The 19,092-nt window shown below is 34.6% G+C and overlaps 1 protein-coding gene and 1 non-coding gene across 2 annotated transcripts; both read left to right on the top strand.

The window, feature by feature from the left end:
• Positions 1–1,164: 1,164 nt before the first annotated feature.
• Positions 1,165–2,298, top strand: LOC105171277 (F-box/LRR-repeat protein 25-like). The gene has a single exon (XM_011092334.1). It carries the CDS (start codon positions 1,165–1,167, stop codon positions 2,296–2,298), a length of 1,134 nt encoding a protein of 377 aa, XP_011090636.1.
• Positions 2,299–16,532: 14,234 nt separating this feature from the next.
• On the top strand, positions 16,533–16,604 carry TRNAW-CCA (transfer RNA tryptophan (anticodon CCA)). Its single transcript has one exon. It is a non-coding gene; the product is annotated as a tRNA-Trp (tRNA).
• The last annotated feature ends 2,488 nt before the right edge of the window (positions 16,605–19,092 follow it).

Raw genomic sequence — 19,092 nt, 5'->3', positions numbered from 1 at the left:
ATATATAAATTAATACACATTAAAATAAGAATAAATAAATAAACTAACTTATCAATTAACGTAAAACTTGAAAAGTTGAATGAGTTAGTTATTTATTAGTTGAAAGATATTTTTTGGATCATAAAAATTTAGTGCAGTGGTGTTCTACTTCTGTTTATAGCCTTTCTTTTCTTTATAATACTATAGATATATACTAGCGGTATAAGACATATTTAATTTGTGTATAAAATATTTAAAATATAAATAATTAATATTTTTATTGATGGATTGGTTATCAATCACCGGATAGTGTGGCTTAAAAAACAAAATATGTGCCAAAAGTTGAGCGGTATATATACTGTACAAGATTTGAGGGGTATTTTAATAATTAAATTTATTAAAAATATTCGATTACTAGGTATCATGACCAAATTTTAATGAAGGGATGGAATGAATTAAGGAATGAATTTAAATATTTAATAGTTGGTATGACAATATGATTATCTTTTTTATATCGGTGTCGATATAGATACTATATGTATGTGTGTGTATGTGATAAATCAGATAATAATCCCTTGACAAGAAAGAGTAAAAAAAATGATTTTTATTTTGAACTAGAGCTGATTACGTTTGTATTAATTACACAATATTTATAATTATATTTATTATATAAGTAATTCGATTCTAACCTCGTGTCATTTATGGGCCAAGGGACAATCTCAAATAAACAATATCTATAAAGGCATAGAGCTCCCAAAAGATAACGGAGGCATGTAAAGGTTCCCTTGGCCAGACGGAAAGTAGCCCTCAAGTGCAAAGGCAAAACAGAAGAGAACTTGACTGCAAGACTCAACCCATCTAACGAACCAGGATGAAGTCACCCTCAGTGATCTGACGCCCAGCCAATTGAATAAGAATTTTCACATATCAAAAATGGTATTCTCCATACATAATTATTCTAAAAACAAAATTTTGACTGAAAACGTGTGAAAATCAGAGTTGCCAAAAATAAATTTAAGGATCATATCAGATTTCCCAAACCTTTTCAAGAAAGGAAACCAAAACAAAAGACCTATGTTCGCATCAGACTCCTATAGGTAAGCGAACCTGCATGTCATACTATATATATATAAAGAGCTACGTAGTTACTATATTTAAAGTTTTCATGCAGTTATTATATTCATAATGTTCTCCGAGGTTTCAGAAACTCCGAAGAAGATGAAAAATCACTGCAATCTAAACTCAAAAGCCCTGGAAAACAAATACGAGGAGGACAAAATCTCCAGCCTGCCTGAACCCATCTTGCATGACATTCTATCCTATCTTCCCACGAAAGACGCTGCGAAAACCTCTGCCCTGTCCAAAACCTGGAATGCCACCTGGAAATCATTCCCGATCCTGGATTTCAACCAATACTCCTTCCAAGAATCCGTATACTCAAGAACAGCCCACAAGAATCACAGTGAAATTACCAAAGATTTCTGTGACTACGTGGATGAATTCTTGACTAATCGTGAAGGGCTTACAAATATCGAAAAATTCCAGGCTGTCGTGAATTTCCAGGGCTGTAGACTCAGATATCACAGAAATCTCGACAGGTGGTTAAATTATGCGATAGAAAACAATGTTGAAGACTTGGTTCTTGCCTATCACACGAGGGCTACGACTAAAGGGGGACATTGGTACTACAATTTAACTGTGTCCCTTTTTCGTGCTAAGTCATTGGAAAACCTGGATTTGTTCGGCTGTCAGTTTACTGCATCAAGATTTAGTACCGGGATTGGATTTTCTTTGCGAAAATTCAGGCTTTCACAGGTTTATATCGATCAAGAAACCTTACAGGGTATTATTTCCAGTTCTTGCCTTCTTGAAGAACTCAGCCTCCGGTTCTGCAAAGGTTTCCAGGTTTTAAGAGTTGCTGGCCCGAAACTGGAGAGTGTTGATTTGTATCTTGGTAGAGATCAGGTTCAGATCGTGGCCGTTGCAGCGCCAAATCTACATTCCCTTAGTTACGGCGGGGGTTCTGCCAGCGTCCGGGGTAGTCTTCAGGCTTCCGAGAAGTATGAAAACCTCAAAGAACTGAGATTGCACGATACTGACATAACAGATGACTTTTTTCAAGTAATTCCAGAGTTTTCAGGACTAGACAAGCTGGAAGTTAACAGGTGCTGCTCGCTGGAAAGAATTCGGATTTCCAGCGTTCAGATTTTGGATCTGTGTATATGTGATTGTGCTAGACTTAAGGAAATTCAACTCGACACTCGTCGTCTGGGTCGTTTTAGGTACGATAGCTATGATGTAGATCTTCAGGGGCTTTGAATGCCCTGGAAAGAATTCAGATTGGATTTTGACGACTTCCGTTGTGTTAGAGGGTTGATTTTGATCTGAGTTTTCATAGGAATTAGAACTATCTATAGAAGTTCTTTTGCATCAAATCCGAAACTTGTGAATGCAGATGAAACTTATTTGTTTTGCTTTTCCATATTTTTGTAAATTTTGGAGCTAATTAACTCCTTTTACATGTAATATTTATTGAAAAGATTTATAATTTTAGTTGTATAAATATATAATTCTCTACAAATTAATTTTGATATTTTATTCTATAAATATTAAAATTTCACACATTAAAACAAATGATCAAAAAAACCCACGTGATTACTTGATTGGGTGCACTTTTCTATTCCTTTTCTTTTCTTTGCATAGTGCTCCTCACCCAACCTTTCTCTTTCTTATTCCTTGTTTCTCTAATTTTCCCAGTTCCAATCATCACCACTCCATTACCGGCCATTGCAAATTCACAATTTGCACCACCACTCCCCATTGTGTATTTTGACCAGCCAAGGCTCTTTGACGACGATAGACATAGTCCCTCGTAAGCGCCGCCGCGGCGTGGTGGTTTGAGGTTAGTGTTCAATTGGATCTTTGATTGACAGATGCTGCTTCATCGCAGCGTTTGCGACGGATGAAACTACTTCTGATTTCTCTATAGTTGCGAGGAGTGCATATTTGAGCGAGGAACTATTTGGAGACCCAAATCGGGCATCCGAGCGATCTACTTGGGTAAGGGATTGTAGTTGTTGGCGGGTATAAGGTGGCGGGCTATTGGTGAATGCCAGATGCCGCAGCAATGGTAGGGGGGAGACTGGAACAGGGCGCCCAAGAGAAATACGGTTGAGAAGATGATTGAGATTTTTCTAGTTTTATTTCTTTTTCCTTCTTTTCATTATTTTTTTTTTCTTTTCCAATTTGTCTATTAATTGTTTTTCCCAATATGAAAAAAATTAAAAATATAATTTTTTTATTTTCTTTCTTGAAATAAAAAGAACGAATTTTTTTTTTTGAATAATTTTGATGCGTGCGATTTTAGCATGGGTCCTAAGGTATTGGATCTTGATGTTAGATTTGGCTAATGGAGTGAAAGCTCTTGAGAAAGAGAACTTGCAAAACAAAAGGTTAGCACTTCGATCTTTAAGTGAATTCTGAATTTAAGAATAGAGAAATATAAAAATGAATTATGACGAAAAATTATGATAAAAGTGAGAATTTCGTATGTAAGAGCATGAAATTAGAGAAGCAGAGTATCAACAAGCGAGGTTCTTGATTGTGGAAGGGGATTGTCTGTTGAGGGTTACCCCCTATTTATAGAGGAGGAGTCCCTCTGTAAGGAGTTTCGGTGAGAGGGATTTGCATGCCTAGCAAGGAAGGTGGGATTCAGGAGGGATACGGTTGCACCTTATCTGTTCCTTAAGCAGCAAGTTTTCGGATGAAGGGGGATTCCTTCTTCATGCAGACACCTACTTGGTGAGAGTCCTTTTAGGCTGAAGAGTCCAACCCCTTGAGAGCACCTTCCTCCTTTCGGGATAGCCTTGGAAAGATGCAGCAGGCTTTCGTACTAGGCCTCCTTCTTGGGCCAAGCTTGCAGATTTCATCCTTGGACAGATTCTGGGTTAGGGGACTCCTCCTTGGTCAAGCCCAGTGACCTTCCATCTTGGAACGATCTTAAGGAAACAAGCCTCCTTCCTCTGCCAATCTGTTTGTAAGGTGACACCTGCCAAGGTCGCCCGCCTATCTAGTTTTCAGGGGGCACCTGCTAAAACCACCCGCCTATCTACTTTCTAGGGGCACCTGCTAAGGTCGCCCGCCTATCTAGTATCTAGGAAGCACCGCCACCCGCCTGTTTACTTTTTAGGGGGCACCTATCAAGGCAGTCTATCTCGTGTTTTTGGGGTCTCTCATGACTTGGACCTCCTAAGATATTATGAGCGTCTCGTTTTTTTCTTCTTTTTGGATCGTTTGGACCTCTTTGGACCAACTTATCTTTATGCACATCAAATTTAAAAATATACATTTCTAGTCAATTTTCTACGAATTGTTACATATAGAATTTTATAAAAGTAAATTAGAATTAGACTTGTTTAAAATTTTCATTTGACATAGTAAAGTTGCTTAAACTATTGAAATTTACCTCAATATTTTTAAAATTTGAATAATATAAGCTTCATTTATTACTTTTTAAGAAATATTTATAACTTCAAAAAAAATTGCAAACTTTAATAATTGTTAGGAATACAAATTAATGTAGAACCTACACATACACAATATGTAATAAAATAATATACTAAGGTCCCTTTTCTTATTAGGATAAGATCTTATATCCGGCCCAATACTGGTTAACTAATTGTTTACTTTTATTTTACCTAGGCACACATTTAACAGCCAAGGTCGCTACTACTGGGGATTAAATGGTAATTGCCGACCCATATGTTGATATGGGTTTGTAATCACCATTTACATGGGCTCAAGTTATTATTTTTGGCTTGTCCATATTATCCCCAAATTTTCTGCATCTATTACGAATTTGCCCCTAATATTCTTGTTAATAACAAAAATATATGGCACCAATATTTATTCACCAGACAAATTTATTAAGCACCGGGAGGGGAAAAACATATTTGATATTATTATTAATTTTGTTATTAAATATTATTGATGTCTCCTGAATTTTATTGACTAAACCTATTATGTAAACACTATGTGCCCAGCCAGCCCATCACAAGTAAAGTAAGGCCCGTAGACTTATTTTTTACTTTACTAAACTGGTAAGTCTAAGAAACATCTTATAAGATGTTCGGCTAAACTTATAAGTTTTTAAAACATTTTATAAGATGTTCGAGAGTTTATAAGCTCTACATATTAATTTGATTATTTTTTTTAAAGAGTTTATAAAATCTCAAAATAAGATATTTTGGATCTTATAAAATCTTTAAAAAAAACGTTGAACTTTCCAAACTTTTTTTTAAAAGATCTTATAAGTTATATTAACATAATAAAATATTCTCATTCATACACTTATACACACTCTCACCCCCCCCTAACACATACACACAGACACTCTCTATTCTCTCTCTCTCTCTCTCTCTCTCTCATTTAAAAAATATTTTTGCTAATTATTTTTTTTAATATTCAAGAAAGAGAAAATACTTTATTATTTAATAATAAATTATTATAGTTAAATAAAATAATTTGGTATTGATATTATATTTACTGAAAAATATAAATTCAAGATATTATAATTATACGATCAAAAATAGTCGTTTCATTAACAAAGAGAATACAATTATATATCTGTATTAGTATCCATCTAGCATGATGTACATATATATTAATTTTATTAAAAAATTTAGGTAATAATTCATCATTTTTTGATATTGTAAAACGATTACCTATTAAATTTTTATTTGGAATTAAACTAATGTGCCCTATTTATCAAAATATTTTAAAATAGTTTAAAATAAAATATGTCAACAAATAACAATTTATTTGATTTAAAAGTGTCAAGAAGGGTTTAGACCCATGGCCTGAACTCAATCCAACTAGTCTTGGATTGGATTTATAGAGTGGCAACCTCAAGACCCTAATCAACTATTACAAGCGATTGGAGTACGAAACTCCTTAATACAAACCGATATTACACAAAATGAATGATAATAAGAAAATAATAAAAGCAAATCTTAAGATTTTACAAATCTGCAGATTGCGGCTAAAGGATAGCCAGATCCAGCAGCACTGTTCACAAAGAACGTTTCAGCCCACGATTTCTCCAATTCCAACCCGAGACCACAAAGGTCTTACAGTCCTCTCAATCTCTCGTCACAAAGGTTCACAGAGAGCTTGCTTGTTCACTCAGAATGTTTTCAGAAAGACAGATAAGAGAGTTTGTCAGTTTTCTGTATCTCGATCGAAATGGAGAGCACCCCTTTTTAAAGGGGTTGGAAGATCCCGTATAAGGAATGCCTCAACAACTTTTCAATAGCCATTGAATTGTTAAGGAAAGCTGTCATGATATCCGGTGAAGTAGAGGAAACAAATCAAAGAGATTTGTGTGAGAGAGAGAGAGTGAAGAAAGCTGTCGGCGCTCAATGGATAAGAAAAGAGGAAAGTGAGATCAAGAGGGATTGCTGAACATATATAAGGGAAAGGAAATGGGTTGGGTTTTTAAGGTCAAACCAATGGATGTTACCGGGTTGGAGTAGTGGGCCTCCAATGATGGGCTTACTTTGTCAAATGGACTTTGGGCCATAATTATAACATGCTCCACCTTGGGCCAAAGACTCAAGGTCATAGGTTAGGAGTCTTTTAGGATCTGGCTAATTCATCATTGCCTTGCCATCCTCCATGCGTACCTGCAACTTACAACAAACTAAAAGATTCCAACACAATAGTTAATCGGGAATAAGATTTAGAATTTTCAAACACAGAAGAAACTTTTCAGCAGGCAAGCATTTAGTACCCATATCGACTGGGTTATAATCAATTTTGATTTTCTCGAGCTTTATAAGCTCTTTACTAATGATATCTCGGATGAAATGATATCTAACATCTATATGCTTGGTCTTATCATGAAACACAGGATTTTTGCATAATTGTATAGACGACTGACTATCAGAAAATATAATGAGTTTGTTCTTAAGAAAGCCAATTTTTTTTAATCAAACCTTCCAACCATATTGCCTCTTTAAAGGCTTCTGTGGTAGCTATGTACTCGGATTCAGTAATGGATAATGCAACTATGTGTTGTAATTGAGACTTCCAACTAATGCATGAACCACATAAAGAAAATATGTAAGATGTAATAGACTTTCTACTATCCCTATCTTTGGCATAATTCGAATCCACATAGCCATCAAATGAATGTTATCAGAGAGTTTAGAAAAAGTAATACCGATATCAATAGAACCACAAAGGTTCTAAGGAGCCATTTCAGGGCCTCCCAATATGGAGGGTCAGGGTTAGACACATACCTGCTTAGACAACTGATGGCATAAGCAATATCGGGACGAGAATAAACCATAAGAAACATTAAAGAGCCGATAACATTCGACTAAGGTACTTTAATCATTTTCTCCTTTTTAAAATCATTTTTAGGGCATTGATCCCTGCATAGTTGGAAATGAGCAGCAAGAGGGACAAAAACAGGTTTGCTATTTTCCGTAGAAATTTTTTTCAAGGTAGACAGAATGTAAGTCCTTTGATTTAGGAGAAATTTTTGACTTTTTTCTATCTCTAGTAATATCCATTCCAAGGATCCTTTTCGCATCACCAAGATTTTTCATTCCAAAAGTTTTACTCAAATCCTTTTGTAAATCATCAATCAATTTAAGATTAGGACTAGAGATAAGCATGTCATCCACATATAGCACCAAGAAAATAGGGCAGACATCAATACGCTTAAAGTAAAGACAATGATCATATTCCCTTCTTTTGAACTTAAGCGAAAGCATAAAAAGATCAAACTTTTTATTCCACTGTCTAGGGGACTGTTTTAAACCGTAAAGGGATTTTTCAAAAAGCACACATAGTCCGATTTTGTTTTATCATGAAGCCAAAAGGTTGATGTATATAAATATTTTCATCCAAGTCCCCATGAAGAAATGCAGTTTTCACATCTATTTGTTTTAACTCCCAATTGTAATGAGCAGTAAGAGCAAGTATAATGTGAACAGTAGTATATTTCACAACGGGAGAAAAAATTTCATTGTAGTCAATATCCTCTTTTTGTGTGAATCCTTTTGCTATTAACCTAGCTTTGTATTTTATTGGATTTTTTTGTTTAACCATAAAGATCCACTTACAATCTACTAAAGAGCATTTAGAGGGTTTAGGAACAAGGATCTATGTTCTATTACCCCTAAGGGATTTCATTTCTTCTTCCATGGCATATAAGCCAATTGTTCGATTTTATGGCTTCTTCTACGCTTGTAGGTTCAAGAATTCCAGTGTTTAAAGAAACTTGGTAGTCTCTAAGTTTTGAAGACATCCTAGGTTGTCTACTACTTCTATCTCTAGCCAATTGGTAGTCGTCAAGATTTGTTTCTATGTTCGTATTTTTTAAGTGTTGTTCTTGTACTTCTAGGTGTTCAGGAATTTGTGTTTCTATCTCCCCCTCTTGTTGGTTATCCTCTATGTTATTCTCCACCTTATTAAAACGGGTTTCGTTTTGGGCTATGTCTAAAGTTTTAAGGCAAGGCATCTCATTTTCATTGAATATGACATCTGTACTTATCAAAATCTTAAAACTCGGCTGGCTTCGTACCCATAGCCTATACCCTTTGACACCCTCGGGATAACAAATAAACACACATTTCACAGATCGGGGTTCTAACTTATCAGTATTTTGATGCACAAAAGGAGAACAACCGAAAACACGTAAAGCAAAAACATCAGGTTGTTTACCATACCACACACTATCAGGAGACTTACCAAGAAAAGGCACAGACGGAGATAGATTAATCAAATGAGCAACAGTTAAAAGGGCTTCACCCTAAAAAGATTTTTGTAAATCAGAACTTACCAAAAGACACCTAACCTTTTCTAGAAAAGTACGATTCATGCTTTCGGCCATGCCGTTTTGCTGTGGGGTGTAGGGGTTGGTTTTGTGTCTCTTTATGCCAAACTTTTCATATAAATTAGAAAAAATTTGGTTACAAAATTAAAGACCGCTGTCGGTCCTAAGAGATTTGAGTTTTCTACGAGTTTGGTTTTCCACCAAAATTTTTCATTTTTCAAATTTTTCAAAAACTTCCGATTTATGTTTTAATAGGAAAACAAAAACTTTACTTGAAAAATTGTCAACAATAGATAAGAAATAACGATTACCACCATGGGTGGGTTCCTTAGAGGAACCCCAAACATCAGCATGCACATAGTCAAGAATGCAAGATGACATGGAGGGATTTGGGGAAGGGTTAGCAGGAAAATGCACACGATATTGTTTACCAAGCACATAATCATCACATAATTTTTTTTTTCGGTAAATGTAAGTTTCATTAAGTAAAATAATAGTACAGTACAACAATGTGGTTATCAGTTGGTTTCTCCCTCGACAGGCCAAGGGATATGCCACAGTCTATATAAAGCTAGTGTACTGACTGATCTAGGTAGAGTGATACTAAGGATCAACTGCCTGATATCCTCAATAATCAATAAAGCGATGGTCCTAGGTGTCCACTCGGTGTACTCGAATCGTCTCAAGTTTCTCTCCCTCCAAATGTGGTAAACACATGATGCTAATAGTGCTCGATAAGATATATTAACAATGTGCTTACCTCTCCATCTCTGGGAAGCCCATTCAATATCCGTTATCCAGTCTCTATTGGGCCAAGAATATCGTACCATTCTCCGGATCGCTGTAAGACACTGTCGACTAAATCTGCATTGAAATAATAAGTAGCCATGTGTCTTTGCTGCTCCCTCGTTACATAGAATACATGGGTTAAGGTGGGCTAACCATGGTTTATCCATCGTAGCCAACTTGCCTAGAATAGTAAGCCATAGGATGAACAAATGACGTGGAATCTTCAGTGATCCCGAAAGTAGTGAAGACCAGCCTACTTTCGGTCCTGGGGGTCAAAAAGCATGTACAGAGCCTGAACTGTAGGTTGTCCCTGATCAAATCTCCAAATAATGCGGTCCTCCCCTCCATGGATGGTGGATAAATTATGTGTGATCTCCAGACACTCAAAATCTGTGATAGGAGGTCACTGCCACTCTCCTTCACTAATCACCGTGCTCAGTCTGGTTGATTCCTCCATTTCGAGTAGCCTCAGTCCCTGTGGAAATGTGACACTAAGAGGGCTGAGGTAATGCCACGGGTCCTACCAAAGGTAGAATTTCCTCCCGTTTTCGATCTGATAGTCCACCATAGGGCGGAGGAAAACCCGTAGACGTAGAATTTTCCGCCAACCCCATGAGCCTCCATGTTCCCTAATCGTCCAAATGGAGGTGTCTCGTAACCGACCCTGGTAAAGCCATTCAACCCAAACTGAGGTCCTATCGTACCTGATGATATCACAGAGTTTCTTCGTCATTAATGCACGATTCAAGATAGAAATATCCTTGAATCCTAGTCCTCCCTCATCCTTCAGCCGGCATAGATCTTTCCATACTACCTTCGCTTAACCACCGTTTGTTGTCCCCTTCCACAAGAAAGTTTACAGTCTCTTCTCAATTTCGTTAGTAACTTTCTTTGGCAGGATGAACGCTGATGCCCAATATAAACTCAGCGACAAGAGTACAGATTTAATAATCTGCACCCTACCAGCATAAGAAAGAGCCATACCCTCTCAACCCGGAATGCGTTTATCAATTTTCAAGAATAATGGACTACAATCAGCAACTGTTAATCGAGAAGATAAAAGAGGTAGCCCCAAATACCTCATCGGTAAGACTCCCTCTTGAAACCCGAGTGCTCCCAGCATCTCCTCTCGTAATCCTTGTGCTGAACGTGAGATAATAAATGGCTTTTTGCACATTCAGCCTGAGCCCCGATCATTCAGCAAAGCGATCCAATCCTGTCTTAAAGACTCCAATAGAGTCCATATCAACACGACAGAATAACAGCAAATCATCAGCAAATCCCAACTGAAAAATCCTGGCTGCATCACACTTCCAATGAAAGGAAAATAATTCATCTTGGTTTATCAATTGTAGGAAACCCAAGTGTAGGACTTCCATCACAAGCACGAACAGGTATGGTGATAGAGGATCACCCTGCCGAAGTCCCCTGGCCCCCCTAAAGAAGCCGTGAGGTTTCCCATTTAGCCCTATAGAAAACGAGGGTGTTGTGACACACGTCTCAATCCATTTCACGAATGTATAAGGGAACTCAAATAACTCCATCACAGCAATCAGGAAGTCCCACTCCACCGTGTCCTATGCCTTTCGAATGTCCACTTTTAAAGCACACCGGGTGGTAGACGGGCTTGGTTATATCCCGTAAAAAGTTCCTGCACCAACATAATATTGTCTCATATGGTTCGTCCGGGCACAAACGCCGCTTGGCACGGACTAATAAGTTTGTCCAGTATCACACTCAACCGTTGGACAAGGAGCTTGGCAATAATCTTGTACAATATATTGCAGCAAGATATAGGACGAAAGTCACCAATAGTCATAGGGGAATGTACTTTTGGTATGAGCGCTAAAAGTATAGTATTTATCTGCTTCAGAAATCGTCCCGTATTAAAGAAATCCAATACTGCCGAAGACACCTCCTGCCCCACTATGGGCCATGCAGCTTTGAAGAAGTCCGATGAATACTCGTCCGGCCCAGGTGCCTTATCTTCAGCAATGTCAAAAATTGCCTGCTTGACATCCGTAGGTGTGAATGGCAAGACTAAGGATCTGACATCATCTTCACAAAATTTCAGATCATCAATTTTGTCTTGAAGAATTCCTGCCTTTTTTAATAACTCTAGTCTTTATGACTAATATGTCCAAAGTGTTTATGCCACAAAGACGCTTTATCACATTCATTCACAGTCGTAGCAAGAGAATCATAAGTCACAGAACACAAATAAAGATTTCTCTTCTTTTCAGCCTTAAAAACGACCAAAGAACCTTTCATAATTTTCATTTGCCCATTTTCCCATCTTTCTTCTAAACCCTCTTCCTCAAGTGCAGCACAAGATATGAGAGTATGACTAAGATCAGGCACATAGCGAACATTTTTCAAAATCAGTTTATAACCATCTTTAAAAGTAAGAGAAATGTCACCAAAATCCATTATCTCACATCGCTTTTCATTCGCCATAGAAACAGAACCACAACTTTTATTTTTGAAATTAGAAAAAATTTCTTTAAAAGGCTCATATGAAATGTGTAACCAGAATCAAGTAACCATTCATGTTTGTTCACAGATAGCACAGAGTTCACTTCAAATACCAAAAAGACTTCACCATTTTCTTCCGAGACATTATTAGCATGTTCTCTTTCATCAGATTATCTTTTCCTATTATCTCTTTTTGGCTTTCTACAATCTTTTATGTAATGACCCTTTATACCACAATTATAGCAACGTCGTTCTCAAGTCTTATCATCTCTATAGTGGTTATCTCTAGGTCTCGGCTTACTCCTATTAGAACTCCTATTTTTACTCTTGCTTCTGTTATTAGTCCTAGATCCAGAGTTTCTAAACTTAGACCTACCTCTTACGAAATTAACCTCATGTTCATTTTGTGTTGTTTTATTAGTCCTTAGATCCATTTCCTTGCTTTTTAAACCATTAACGACCGTTTCTAGGTTAACACTATCCCAACCATATTTTATAGAAGCCTTGACATTAGAGTAAGAATCAGTAATAGCATTCAATAAAACAATAGGACAATACTCATCAATATTTTTATCTCCCGTCAATTTAATATCTTGTATCAATTTAGTGAAATCATCTAGGTTATCTTCTATGTTTTTAGACAAGTCCAATTTATACCTAAAGAACTTTTCAAGCAAAAAGAGTTTACTAGGCAAAGAAGTTTCTGTGTATAAATCTTCTAATTTTTTCAGAGTTCTTTAGTGGAATTATGTTTACCAACTTTTCTAAGCATAGAATCAGACAAATTCAATATAATCGAAGAATACGCATACTCATCATTTTTCAACATTTTTTCTTCAGAAATGTTATCAGAATATTTGTCATCTATGGCCTTGAAAACTTTTTGTTGGATCAAAATTTCTTTTATTTTCTGTTGCCAAATCGAAATCACTTTTTCCATCGAAAGGTTGGAGATTATAACCGGCCATTTAAAAAAAAAGGATTTTAGAAAATGATTTTTAACAGATAATGTGAATTTTTTGCACAATTTCAAAATTCACGGAAATTCATAAAATGGACAGAAATTATTTCAATGGACAATGACTAGATTTAATAGTTGATTTTTCTAAGAAATGTTTTCAAGAATTTTTTCACAAAGAACGGGCCCAAATTTGCAGATTACAAAAATGAATTACAGTAGTGATAATACTCAGATTACTAATTAACAATAATTTCAGTTATCCCATAACCACACTAATCACAGTTCTAACAATATTAATTACAAATTTTTAGCAGATTTCGATATCACAGAGATATCAATAATAACACAGTTAATACTTCACAAATTTCAAATGATAGAAATATGTTTAAGTCACACAGATATGAGGCGAACAAATCGTGGAAACAAATATCACAAAGATATAATAGTCGAACAAATCGCAGAAATAACAATCACAAAGATATAGTAGCGAGAAATAACAATAGAACCGAAGCTTCCAGCCTAAGTCCCGACTAGATACCCGACGTCCTCAGGGGACTGGCCAAGTAGGAGTTTAGAGGGATTTACCGCGGCTAATAATAATAGTAATATCGATTGAAAGAAAATCGCGGAAATGAAATAGGAGGGATTTGAGAAGCATTACCACTACCAGGAGCCGGATTTCAAAGACGAGGCCCTAATACCACTATAGAGTGGCAACCTCAAGACCCTAATCAACTATTACAAGCGATTGTAGTACAAAACTCCTTAATACAAATCGATATTACACAAAATGAATGATAATAAGAAAATAATAAGAACAAATCTTAAGCTTTTACAAATCTGCAGATTACGGCTCAGGGATAGCCAGATCCAGTAGCACTGTTCACAAAGAACGTTTCAACCCACGATTGCTCCAACTCTAACCTGAGACCACAAAGCTCTTACAGTCCTCTCAATCTCTCGTCACAAAGGTTCACAGACAGCTTGCTTATTCACTCAGAACGTTTTCAGAAAGAGAGATAAGAGAGTTTGTCGGTTTTTCGTATCTCGATCGAAATGGAGAGCAACCCTTTTTAAAAGGGTTGAAAGATCCTGTATAAGGAATGCCTCAACAACTTTCCAATCGCCATTGAATTGGTTAAGGAAAGCTGTCATGATATCCGGTGAAGTAGAGGAAACAAAGATATTTGTGAGAGAGAGAGTGAAGAAAGCTGTCGGTGCTCAATGGAGAAGAAAAGAGGAAAGTTAGATCAAGAGGGATTGCTGAACATATATAAGGGAAAGGAAATGGGTTGGATTTTTAGGGTCAAACCAATGGGTGTTACCGGGTTGGAGTAGTGGGCCTCCAATGATGGGCTTACTTTGTCAAATGGACTTTGGGCCATAATTATAATAGGATTAGTTTGGGTTGAGTTGAAAAATAAAATGGATTGATATGAATTTATGTTATATAAAATTATATTTTATATGAGTTGGAGATGGATTATTAATGTCTTATATGGATTTTTAATAGGTTCAACCTATAAAGTAAGAAAAAAATTGAGAAGAACCCACGACCCATACTACTATTCTCACCCACTCTTCTCTTTCACCGTACATGCACACACTCACTTCTCTCGTCTCCCCCGCCCCCCGCCCACACACACACACACAAAAGAAGTATTAACTTTCTTTCTCCACGCGCGCACACACACACACACACACACAAAATCAGATGCATTTTTTCATTCCTCTCTTCTTTCACACACGCGCGGGTGCACACACATTTCTCAATTTTATATCAAAAGCTTATAATGTTATTTTTATTATTTCAAATTATTTGTACTTTTACGTAATTTTATTATTTGATATTACAACTTATAATTCTAAATATGATGAAAATAAAAATTGCCTCTCAACAAATATAGAGAATTTGGTTGCACGATTTGGTGTTTATTTAAAAGGAGCATTTAAAATTTTATGAATTATTTTGATAAAATGTAGTACTTTGTAGATACTTAGCATATTTTTTATTTTATAATTTAACAAATGAATCTTAATATGCATGGTCATTAGTTAGAAATAATGTGTAATACAAATAGTAGTTATCTTTTTCAATAATCTAAAAATGTTTTTTTTTCCTTTTTATTGCGTAAATTTTGAAATTTTTAAATTTAAATAACAAAATAGTTTATGCTAATCGGACCCAACCCATTCTGGACCCATCCATTTGATCTCATTCTGGACCGAACCCGATTTTAATACAATCAATTGAATCCGATCCAACCAACCCATTTGCCACCCTTATTTCATTCTAATGGTATCATATCCATTTTCATCATTTTACCAATTAAAAATATTATTATGTCAAGCATCCTAACATTTTATAAGTTTTAATATCTTATTTTACCTAAATACTTTAGAAACTTATTTTTAAATAAAATTTAACATTTTATAAGATGTAAGAACTTATAAAATATTTTAAAAAGGCTTAGTTGAACACCCTTTTCACGTTAGGAATTTGAGAATTGAGTATATAAAATTGTCAAATCAAAACATATTATTTTGAGTTACAAATAAATAAAAACCCATAATTATACTTTTGGCCCCACAGAATACGGAATGCACCTCAAGTCCTTAATTTACTAAATTGACAATTTGAGTACCAAAATTCAAGCAAAAAAAAGAAAAATAATCTTTTTTTGTTGCTGTCGTGAAAATGAATAAAATACGCATATGCTGATCATGTGCACGTTAGCCGACACGTTTGGAGGGAAAAATACAGACTTACCAACTAGTTGTTGCATTCTAGAGAGAAATTTGGTGAGGAAAATGAGTCTCCCACCCTTTATCACATTATACAACTGAGAAATTTGATGAGGAAATTCTACTTTACATTTATTTTTATTACAATTTATTATAATTATAATATGTTTTGGTCTCATAGTAACCAAATTCAAACGTAATACTAATAATACAATTAACAATTGCAATACAAATCCAACATAAAATTACTTATTATCTCCACCGCAGAACCAAATGGCATAAATTAGTGATCTACATCTGTATGCATTGATCTTTGTTATTCATCTATCAAAATATTTTGTCAAGCATATAATATGTACATCAACAACGAAATAAAATCGATAATTACAACAATCAAAATTTGGTTTCTTTTCAAACCATCGATAGTAACCACAATTAGGCTATAGCGATGGTGCCAGTTAGGATGTGGTGGTTGAGTGGTGGAGAATTTTACAGAGTACAAAAAAGTGGGTGGGAGCTACTTTTCTAGAGAGAAAGTGAAAAAAAGGTTAGGGTCGAATTTTATTTTTTATTTGATATACTAGAGTGTACAAACCATTAGCTGAATATATCTTCACCCCGTCTTAAATTTGTTACTTTTATTTTTTTTCCTTTATATTGTTAAATTTTGGTCTTAATGTATTAAAATAAATTATTTTGTAAATTCAGTATGCAAATGTGAGCATTGTCAAAGCAAGTGGATCCGTGGCGCAATGGTAGCGCGTCTGACTCCAGATCAGAAGGTTGCGTGTTCGATTCACGTCGGGTTCAATTCCCTCTTTTTAAATTTTTACCTACCCCATTTCATTTTCCTCAGTACAAATCAAATAAGCGACTCTTTGGTAATCGTTCATGTTAAAGTAGCAACTCTTTTAATACTTCTGTCCAAAACACTTCCCCAAGCCCACACCTTACCAGGAATTTCACCATTTTGATGTTCGTTAAAGGCTCGTTTGGAGGGAAATGGTCACACGTTTTCTAACTCCAATCAAATTGAACTCATTAATGTTTTATGTCTCATTATGATTCAAAATTTAATTAATTATTTATATAATACTTTTAATCGTTGTTTGAAATTGAGTTATTATTTAATTTGAAAATATTTTATTAAACTTTATCGTAAATTATAATAATTAAAATTCCATTTTGTAAAATAAAAATGTTAAAGAAATTTTATTTTTATGTAAGTAATAAATTAGTTTTCAAATTATAATTATTTACATTTGACATAAATTTTAATAAGTTTTTGAATTTACATTATTATTTAATTGGAAAATATTTTAATAAGCTTGATCATAAATTATAATAAATTTTTTTGAAAAGATAAAAATTGTAAAAGAAAATTATTTTTACAGAAATAATAAATTAATTTTAAACTATAATGATACCGAAGATATTACGAGTTTAATTTGATGTAATTTACCTCCTATGATATGAGAAATGACTAAAAAATCTCATGTGAAATATAAAATAGCAAATTATCCCTTGTATTTTTGAAAAAGAAACAAATTACCCCCTATTTAAACTATTGCTTCATTTTTTGAAACACAAGGTGGTAATTTATTAATTCTTTTTTCACAGAGAGGTATTTACCCATTTTACATCATATTGAGGTAATTTGCATTTAACCCTATCGTTCACTTCGATTTTTTGACATTCAAGTTTTCAATAATAGAGTTCAAAGCCACGTGACAAATCGGAGATTGGGTTTCATTCTGTCTTGTAGTGTTGGTATTGTTGTTGCTCCAACTAGACGAGTCGGGACTCATTTTTGTTTGTGGCTGAATTTTGTCATTAAGGGATGACGAACTCATGCATCTTTGCTTCTTGTTTTTCTACCCTTTCTTGCATCATTGTACTTAATTTGATAGTTTGAGTACCAAAAGTGTAATTCTCTCATTTTTTTTCCCTCCTCGACCGCATGACGCTTAAAAACGTGCCCTTATCCATTCAATTGACGGACACTTGACGAAATATGTCAAAAGTATAAAAAAAAAAGACAGTTTTAGGACTAATATTATAATTTTGAATTATTTGAGGATTAAAACCGAATAAGTGATATAATTTGAGAATTAAAAATGTAATCTCACTAGTTTTTTATTTTTTGGGAATTGAGAACATTTGTTGCTAGAAATTTTGAAAATCAGCTGGGTAAATTATATGTGCAAGTCACGTGATGGCCGACGGCTCAACACGTGACTTACAGGTGCATTATTGCACTAATTTTGAAAATTTTTCGGACAAGTATCCTCAATTCCTAAAATTTAAGAATTTAATGGACTAAATTGCAAGTAATATCTTTAAAAGGATCAACATTTCAAATACTTACTGTTTCGGAATAAAAAGTACAATCCATCAGTTTAAAGGGTAAAATTGTAAGAGATTGAAAAACAAAAAAGAGAGAAAGAAATATAGATAGAAACTCATTTAACACCAAAATAAAATTAAATTAAAGTAAGCATGATAAAATCAACGTAGAAAAAAAGTAAAATTAATTAAATATGTAATTACTAAATCATGCAATTATAGGCGTGTATGTTAGACCATTTAAAAACCCTAATAATAAAAATTTAACCTTTAAATAAATAAAAGTGTAACACCACGAAACATGAAAACATAGGATTAAATAACACAAACTTAATTACTAAATAAGGCGTATTGGTTTCTTGATTTTATGTAAATAATCAAACTTCTCTAAATCAAGACTTCACTGCAAAAAAATCAATGGATAATTCCCTAAATTGTTAAAAAATAATGATTATGTCTTAAAAATTACGACTTTCTATCACGGTAAAAAATTAATTAAACTAATGCAAAAACTTTATCTTTTATCAAGGTTAATCAATATTTGTCATGATTTTAATTAGCTATAGTTAATATTTTTGAATTGTGGGAAGAATGCAAGCCACCCTCCTATAATATGCCATATGTGCAAAATATCCCCTTATAAAAAAAAAAATATGAAATTACCTCATGTTTTGCAAAATGAAACAAATTAACCTTTAAAAGAGTGGTTGTAACACATGCACCCCTACTTATTTATTGATTAATTTTTAAAAATAAAATACTAATTTTTATATATAATATATTAATATTTTAAATAATATATATAATTAGAAACCTTCATCCCTGTCAAACCCCCTTTACACCCACCACCTGTCTCCCATCTCCACCTCCACCCTTCTCCCTTTGCTTTAATTCTTGTCGTCCTCCTTCCCCTCCCTCTTTCCTTCCTGTTGTTGCCTCTTCTGCAGCTCTC

Source organism: Sesamum indicum, linkage group LG9, assembly GCF_026168435.1.
Source record: "Sesamum indicum cultivar Baizhima isolate 11 linkage group LG9, ASM2616843v1, whole genome shotgun sequence".
In the NCBI taxonomy this organism is placed as follows: domain Eukaryota; kingdom Viridiplantae; phylum Streptophyta; class Magnoliopsida; order Lamiales; family Pedaliaceae; genus Sesamum; species Sesamum indicum.
Note: the sequence above shows the minus strand (reverse complement) of the source record. Positions and strands in the feature narration are given on the sequence as shown.